Below are 8812 nucleotides of genomic sequence, written 5' to 3'. Positions count from 1 at the left end.
CAAGCATAGGATGCATCTGCTGTACAGCATAATTTTTTATGTGATTACAAGAAATGGAAAAGAAGGGAATATTAGAACCAATCAGACAAGTTTCTGCTAAACTATAATCGGAAAATTGGTAATGCTTCCAAATATGGGAACGTTGGTGGAGTGCACGTACATTATTCAGCTGTTTCATTGCGTGCATGTTCTCAAATGCCTTGGAAAAATCTAAAGTCTAGACAACGGGGTCCCGTTCAGAACAAACTGGTTTGGCATTGGTCAATTCATTTGATCCAGTCGGAAGTCGTTAACGTCATTTTACGTCATAAGCCACTCGGCAGGCGCAAGTTGCAATGGTAATGTTGTTAATCATTAAGCTTGAATTCGCTGGCTCAAACTGGAGTGTACCCCCATTTGAAAGGTACAGGAAAAGAACCAAATAAAGACGTTAAAATGTGTACTGACTAATGAACCGTCATTGTGGAAATTTGAGTAGTCGTATAAGTCTTTATTATGAATTTAACGAGCTCGTTGAGTATCGTCATTGCAGTAAAAACGGTTTGACCTACTTTCTTTAGATAATAAAAAAAAAATTATATCATTTGGTTTCCTTGGATACGTACTGCAATGCCCCTGTAACAACAAGTCTTTTGAGATAATTCATCACTACTGCCGACAGTATTACAGACCGTCGCTTTAACGAGCGTAGCATAGGGTCTATTTTATGTTCTCCGAAAAAAGTAACGGAGCGTGGTCATTTAAAGGTTTCGTTAATTAACTGCAGGCTACCTCTGATCGTTATTCACTTTCTCCTTCTCCGTATTTTCCTTTCTCTAACCATCTGCAATGTTTGACCAAAAGAAAGGGAAACGGAAAAAGACAGAACTTTCCAATCGCATTTAAATGAATCATAAAACATTTGAAAAGTGTATTGATAAAGAACCGGATTTTTTTTTTCTCTAAAAAATTACACGATCAACCGATAAATCGTAGAAAATATAGTCACCTGAATAAAAAGAGAAAAGTGCTGTTTCATTTTGGAATAGATAAAAAAAACCGAGCGAATTGGAAGTTTTTGATAAATTGCAAATATAACAATGGCACTTGGATTGCGCCAAATCTGTACACAAGGATTCAATGGAAATCTAAACAAACATATAAGGCCCAATCACATTTGTTCATAATTTTGTTGTTGATCAATTTAGTTAGTTTGTTTTCAGTGTATAAAAATATATAAAGTTAATTCAGGCTAGACTTGTTCGGGAACACCGAAGGTGTCGTCGTCGGGAAAATAATGAATAGGAGGTCGGTTATCAGTACTAATTCGAATGATTGTCGTATTCTTACTACTACTGCTGACAGAATAGTCTTGATTTTCAAGGCTTCGGGGTGACACAGGAACCGTCGGAAATTCGTCGGTCGTAGTCGGAAGACTCTCTAGAACGGAGACGACATTGGTTTGCGCCACCGCTCTCTTTGACTTGATCACCTGAGCATAAACGGGGATACCGACCGTATTATTGTTGACGACCAACTCAGCTGTAGTCTCTTCCGTCATAACTTCCAACTCTCCTTCCTTCAACTCGTCACCCCGGATTGCGATACTGGCGTACGGCGGATCGGATACACCATGATGGACGGAATAATGTAAACTTTCATAATTTGGGTCTTGTCGGCTGAATCCTGACGTTGGATTCTGGTGCAGTTCAACTATTTCGTAACCGGGTTCACTAGACTCGCTTAACCTCTTCCTACTAGATTGAGAAAACAAAAAGAGCAAAAACAATGCGAAATAAATCTAACGTTCGCTGCACGAAGCCTCGGGATGGTTAAAATAATTACCGGAATCCAACGACTTCGTAGTTTGGTTCTACTTCGCCGTTGTTCCTTAAATGAATGCGCTCGTAGCGGGGGTCGTTAAACGAATCGCCACTTTTGAGCTGTATCTTTTCATAACCCGGATCTGTTTCTGAGATACGATTCTTTCTCGGTGTGGGGAGCATTTCATAGCGAAAATCGTCTTCTTCATCGTCTTCCTCAACGACAGCTGCAACAGATTCTTGAACAGCGGCTTCCGAAACTATCAAAGACAATAGAAATTAAGGACCTTCACACACGCCAGCATGCTCTAAATTACAACCTTGATGTCCATTCTCGTTAACATCGAAGCCCATCGACTGAGGTGTGGAGTCGACCGAATTTCGTCGGCTTGGATTGTGCGAAAACGATTCTCCCGCATCTCTTGTAACTAGAAATCCGAGGTCAACGGATCCGCGATGAGATTGTATTTTGGCAGCTCCCGTTTCGCCCGACGCCACCGCCCACGGGTGAACGGAGAAACCCTTCTTCTTCATTACTTTAGCGTACATCTCTTCAACGTTCATTGATTTTCTAGAGCGATCGAGGCTGTCATTCAATTCTAACGGGAACGGTGGAGGTGGTAAAGGTGAATTGGCCTGCCGTTTTTCCGGTTTGGGCGAACCCACGATCGACGATTGGCTGGCAATACTTAATGTAGAGGCTGTCGAGGAAAAAATAAACTCAATTATAGGATTCAATATTATTGACATACATTACGGGGCTTACCGTGTAGTCGACTTGATCCGGTGGATAGTTGCTTGAGAGACACTACGCTTGGAGGCGTAGGAGGGACAGGTGAGGGACAGATCCGCTCCGTTTCCGAGGGAAAGTTGGGTAGTGTGGGACTTACAGGGCTTTGAACAACTAATGCGGCGGCGGCAGCTGCCGTAGCAACAGCCCCACTACTGGACGCAGTAGCCTCTGAACGGTCATTTATCTTGGCGTAAGTATCGGATCCTGCGCCACTGTCGTATATTGGCTGTAACTCGGCAATGGCCGCGTACATTTCGTCCGAGTCTTCGGCATCCGATACAGTCGCGTAATGCGGATCCAATGAATCAGGCTGGCGATGGTGTTGTGAGGACGATCCAATCCTTTGTCTGCCCACGTTCCCTCCGGGATTCAGAGCTTTCAAATTGGCTAATGGCTCGCGGACGCTTATACTCGAGTAACCCTCTATAATCCAAAGGAATCGGCTATTGATTGACAATATAAAATCGTTTTAGACGAGACTTACTAGAATCCTGAGATGTTTGAGAATCCCCACTAAAATGAATTTGGGCCACACCAGCCCCCCTAGCTTCTGGAAGTGTGTCGTTCTGGACAGCTGCGGCGCCATCAAGGGAATCAGGCCCAGCTACATCCTGATCACTTGAGATCAGACTATTGGGTCTATGAATGTTGCCATTAGAGGAAGCATGGCTCAAAATGATACTGTGGCCACGTCTGCCTCGAGGGGGAGGCCGAGGACCGTGACTTCCTGATTCACCTCCACTAGCCAAACTACTGTGAGAGCCTCGTAGTGGCAAAGGTAATGGAGGAGGAGCGCTATTATCGGTGCCAGTTCCTACTGCAACTCCACCATTGGGGGACGACTCAACTTTTCTCGTTTCATCAACAGTACGCATGGTGTAAACCACATCGTAGTTATCTGTGTCTGTCTCGTTTTCATCTGCCTCAGCAGGTTCACTCTCCATGGTATCGCTACGCTTTACCTTCGCGTATGGATTCTCTGCTATAGAAAATCAAGCATAAATTACTTTGAAAATCTTTTTGCTGCTAACAAATTTTTCGATACCTTTCTTTTTGATTTTGGAGTACCCATGGTTAGACTTTACTTTGTCATAAGGGTGATTTTCGTTCGGTTCTTCCGTTTGCGGATTAAAGTTTGTGGCAGAAATTCTGACAGCCTCAGAATCTTCACTTATATTAGTATTCACTGGAACTGCAACAAAGAAAATTATGTTAGATATCTGCTGATAATAAAATAATGTTTTGCTATGCTTACACGAGTTTGTAGCTGCTCCGATTTCGACCTGAGCATAAAGTTCTGAAGAGGTATCTTGACTACTCCTTACACTACTGTGTCGAGCAACAGGGTTTTCAGATCCGTTGAGAAGAGGATCTGGTAAGTCAGGTAATCTTCTGTGACTTGTAGCTCTAGCTCCTTTAAGGCCATCCTCTTCAAATTCAGTATCAAGAGCGGTAGAATGTCTTGACGACCCAAACAGGTTACCATTCTTATGTTCTTCTGCATCACTACCCCTAAAATGAGATCGATTGTCATGCCACAGTTACTTCTAAGCTAATGAATTGTTACTATTAAAAATCGAACCTTCTGGTTTTTTTGAAGCACACACACATCAGCAGAGCCAGTACCACAATTACGGATCCTAAAACTACACCTAAAATACCCCGAAACATCCATCCAGCCTCCACATTCTCCAGATTGGATTCGTCCTCTTGCATTTTTCGCCAAACAATCGACCCTGAAAAACTGAGTCACATCATCCTGACGGTAAACGTCCTTCCATTCCACGGATGGTTAAAACAGCTGCCTCGTTAGCAACCTAATCACGTCGTTGAAGTAAAGGGATAAACTAAAATTTGTACAATAATAAAGAATTCAAAGTGACAGTGATATCCGTGATGTGTAAGGAGGGGTACGTTTCCTGTCAAACTACTATAAACAAGCGTTTCTTTCTAACACTGCGAGTCCTACAAAATTAAGGCCCACTGTTGTTCAAAATTCTCCAAGCAAACAAACTGGTTTTTCCATGGTACAAGTGGCGCCACCAAACGAGTAACGGAACTCGTGAAAATTGTGGACTTTATCAACAGAAATTTCGTGTATTCTTCCTATTCCTACATTCAGATAGCCTCATAATAAATAGGCGCTTCGTGAGTTGTTCCCGGTTCTACGTTCAGTTTACCCAGTTCTCCATTTCCCAGAACATTTCACGGTAGATCGAGTCCAGCGCTGCGTAGGAGGGATTCACATTTTGTAATAACAGATCTAGGAACACAAATTTGCCTCTTCTATTGCAAAACTATTACAAAATAAACGAGCATAATAATGTAGTCCATTAAATGAGAAAGTCGTAAACTACTATTTCGGGACGAGACTAGTTCGATTACCTAACGCACCGAGTCTCTGTTGAATACTACCACCATAGTTGTTCGTGCCGACTAGATTTGGCTGGCACCTCGGTTTTTCCTTGCCGCGGTGAACCAAGGTCCTGGTCCGCGTATTTTCAATAGGCGACCGTACCCTATTCTTCGAATTTAGGACGTATGAAGCAAGAGCATCACGAAGGCGCAGTCAACGGCTATGCATATCGCGGTCTATTTACCTGTTGCGTTACGTTCGATCACAAAACATCAATTGATCCAGTTTCATTTCATTAATTGAATTGGAAACCACTCTTTGTTGGGTACTTGGGTTTCATTTAGAAAGCTTTGAAAGATGAAACGGTCACGTGCAAAATAAACGAAAGAAAAATCATTCATCACGGAACATTTGTTTTTCTATATTTAAATGGCAATACCTAGATGACACCAATCGCTACTTATTCGACAAAATTAACACAATTTAAAGAGGAATGACCAAGGTGAAAAATTAACAAGTTGGAAACGACATGCCAATAGATGTCATCCAGTTTTATTAAATCTTTTTTTTATCCTTTAGTTTTCACACCGGTGGATGAACTTTCAGATGTGGGATCCTTCTTCAATTGCTTGCCCAAATATTCCCTACGCATTCAATAGAAAAATACAAATGCATTGAAGGCCGATGGATTTGACTTAAGATTTATACGAACCAATTGTGGACCATCAGCTTTTGGACAGCGAGCAGAGCTTCATACCGGACGTTAGAGTCTTCGTGAGCAAGTAGTTGCATTACCATCTGCTTACCGCCGAGCTGTTCAATGATGCTAAAAATATCGGCGAAACATCAATGCCGAATTTAGTTAGAACATCAGCGATACGAAATTGAAAGGCAAAATCACCTTTTTCCTCTGGGATAATGTCGGACAAACTCGCCGATGTCATAGGAGGCCACAGCAAGAACCAGCGTGTCACGACTGGTCTCTAAAAGGTGAACAAGCATTTTCAATAGTTCGTAGTTCTTTTCAGTGAGACGAGGAGCGTTTTCGCGCCAGAAGCGCTCCGATTTGTGCACGGGGCTCCATTCCAGGCGACCCGCCTTGACTTCCGTCGAGTATTCGTCAAAGGAGCTCAAATCTTGGATAGATGCTTGAAGTTTCTCTGTCAGGAATTCAATGTCGGCCATAATGTCTTCATCGTCAAATTTGTGTTGCTGCAGGATCGACAATTGCTTCAGGACTTTAGCCTGGACCATGGCGACACAGTTCTCCTTAATCATGGCCGCGTCTTCCGGCTTCTCGATCATGTTGCGGAAGACGGCCAGAATGATGCGCGTGACCTTATCCTTGACGCTATCGTTCAGAATGTCACCCAGAATGGGAATGATTTTGTGTCTAGAAATTTACGAAATGGAAGCGGATAATCAGCCAGTAACTAGGGGGAAATTACGTCAACTTATACTTGTTCATTTGCTCCACCAATTGAGTGCTGAAAGTCATCACCCATAGACAGAAAGATAACTGGTATTGAATCTAGTCAAAAAAGGAAATGGTGTTGTTCACTTTAGAAATATTTCAAGTCTGGCAATACCTTACCTGGAAGTTGATGCGCCCAGACAGGATATTCGCTAGGACGGAAACACCTCCCATTCCGGCAAACACCAAGCGATACTTTTCATCTCGCAACATCATCTGGAGACAGCGAGCTGTGGTTTGGACATATTCGTTGCCTGGCATTTGAAGTTGATCCTTCAACCAAGTCAGATAAAAGGTCAAATCAGAGCCCTCCATTGGATCGCGAGACCAGCAAGCCAATTTCGCTATGATGCGAGAGGTCATGTTTTGAATGAAGCCATCGGGCCGGTTCAACAGATTCAAAAAGGGCGACCAGACATTTTCGCGCTTCTTCTTTGCGTACTCGCGAATAATCTCAACCCTGTTCATATCTTCCTATATTCAAAAAATCAAAAGGTTCAGGATCATGAATGGATTCTAAAAATAAAGTCACAGTAACATTTTGAAATATTACCTGCATCATATCATCCATAATTGTGAGGATGTACTGAACTGTTTGATCTTTGGAAATGTGCTCCAGAAGACTCAGGAAGGTCTTGGCACATTGTCCCCTCTGTTCCTCCAGCAGTGTGTCTCTCTTGCTTCCATCAGATGACAGGAATTCAGTGATGAAACGGTAATCATCGTCACCAATCATCTGAGATCTGAAATTTAAAAAAGTCTTTCTGCTCAACTGTTTTCAAAACAATTATACGTCAAAGTGCTTATTGCAGATTATGTTTAGTTTTGAAGATTGATTAATAGCTTGGAAATGAAAAGTTGTGTGCTACTTGCAATGTTTGGTAGCTCTAACAGAGTCTATATTCGATTGGACATTTGTTTGAATTTCATCGGTAACTTACTGTAGGTACGACTGCCAATTGATGGAATTGTTCCTGATTTCATTTGCTTTTTGCTGCAGCACACTGGTGGCAGCCATAACATCTTATAAACAAAATAAAAACATGATCATATTTGGAAACATTGCAATGGAGGGGAAAAACAAAGTCAAACATACCTCCTTTGCCAGTCTCATCTGGCAATTTCATCAACATGGAATTGATTTTACTATCAGTCATTTTGCTTTTAGTAAAACTTAACAATCAAATTGCAGTCAAAAGCTGCAAAGAACTGAAATCAGCTACAAGCGAGCTGTCAAGAATCACGGGATCTAACAACTCAGCTGATTTACCCTTCCTCTTGTCAGTTGTCATGTGACTGGCCCTCCAAAGTATTACAGATTGGCCAAGAAGAAGGCTACAACGCCATCTAGGAGTCAAATTCACGTACTACGTTTCAGTGCGGTAACCAATGCGCATTAGCATTCCAACGAACTAAATTCTACCAAATGAAGATTTATTTTCATTTGCTATTAGTTAAACATTTAAAAACTGTATAAAAAAGCTTAAAATTAATTGTAATAAAAACAGAATTTGATCTACTGTAAATTAAAAAATTGGTTTATTAAGAATTTCACCCCTAGATGGAGATGGTCTCACCGGTTTTTCCACTTCTTGCGAACCTTGAACTGTTTGCGAAAATATTAGCTGAATAAAAAATATCACACCCTAAATAATAAATAATTTGAAACCAACATGTTCTCAGCGTTCAAAATTCCAACAGTCGATGACCTATGGCAACCGCTTTAAGTTGCGACAAAAGGTTATATTACCACGGAACCATCTCCGGGCGCTATTCTAAACATTTTTCGTGATCGTAAAAAAAAATCCACACGCGTTAAAACAAAAAAGAAGTAAAAAAACAATTTGGCAGACTCGTGTAGTAAAAGAAGAAGAAGAAGAAAAAAAATGAATATTCAAAGAGAAGAAAAACAAAAATTATATGGCCGACCAAAGTGCTACTATAGTACACCATAGCGTAGTAGTATATACCGTACTATACTAACTGACCTACTAAGGAGCTGCCTCCCACTCTCGCACAAATGGCGTTATACGACTGCACTGTGCATCGCAATATCAGCCGCCAAACGCTTCGAAGAATATATATGTGTGTACACACACACTCACACACACATAGACACACACATAGTCCATATAAGACATCCGAAAGGAAGCCGGAGCTCATCTTCGTTTATCTCTCCGCTGCTGTGGTATAATGGCACATTACGCGCGAGAATGTCAAAGTCGGTTGCTTCCGCACGCCTGATAACCCAATTTCTTTGGCTGCTGCTGTCGATCCTTTTCTTTCAATCCTTCAAATGCAAAAAATGGTAATTGGATATGACACTTGCGCGTGTTTACGTTAATAGGCATCGGTCGTCGTGGTGCGTCATTCAATCAGCAATTAAA

At 41.7% G+C, this 8812-nt stretch overlaps 1 protein-coding gene across 1 annotated transcript; it reads right to left on the bottom strand.

Moving 5' to 3' along the window:
- Positions 1 to 895: 895 nt before the first annotated feature.
- LOC124210028 lies at positions 896 to 7736 on the bottom strand. Its single transcript, XM_046608303.1, is given in 16 exon segments — positions 896 to 1736; positions 1825 to 2062; positions 2123 to 2503; positions 2569 to 3018; positions 3080 to 3577; positions 3641 to 3787; positions 3851 to 4107; positions 4178 to 4314; positions 4316 to 4331; positions 5664 to 5777; positions 5853 to 6344; positions 6412 to 6482; positions 6546 to 6899; positions 6979 to 7168; positions 7367 to 7448; positions 7522 to 7736. Coding segments are annotated over 16 exon segments (3993 nt in total). The 5' UTR covers positions 7583 to 7736; the 3' UTR covers positions 896 to 1231.
- Between the last annotated feature and the right edge of the window lie 1076 nt (positions 7737 to 8812).

The sequence above is a fragment of the Daphnia pulex genome, chromosome 12, assembly GCF_021134715.1.
Source record: "Daphnia pulex isolate KAP4 chromosome 12, ASM2113471v1".
NCBI classification, from domain to species: Eukaryota; Metazoa; Arthropoda; class Branchiopoda; order Diplostraca; family Daphniidae; genus Daphnia; species Daphnia pulex.
This window is presented reverse-complemented; position numbering and strand designations above follow the sequence as displayed.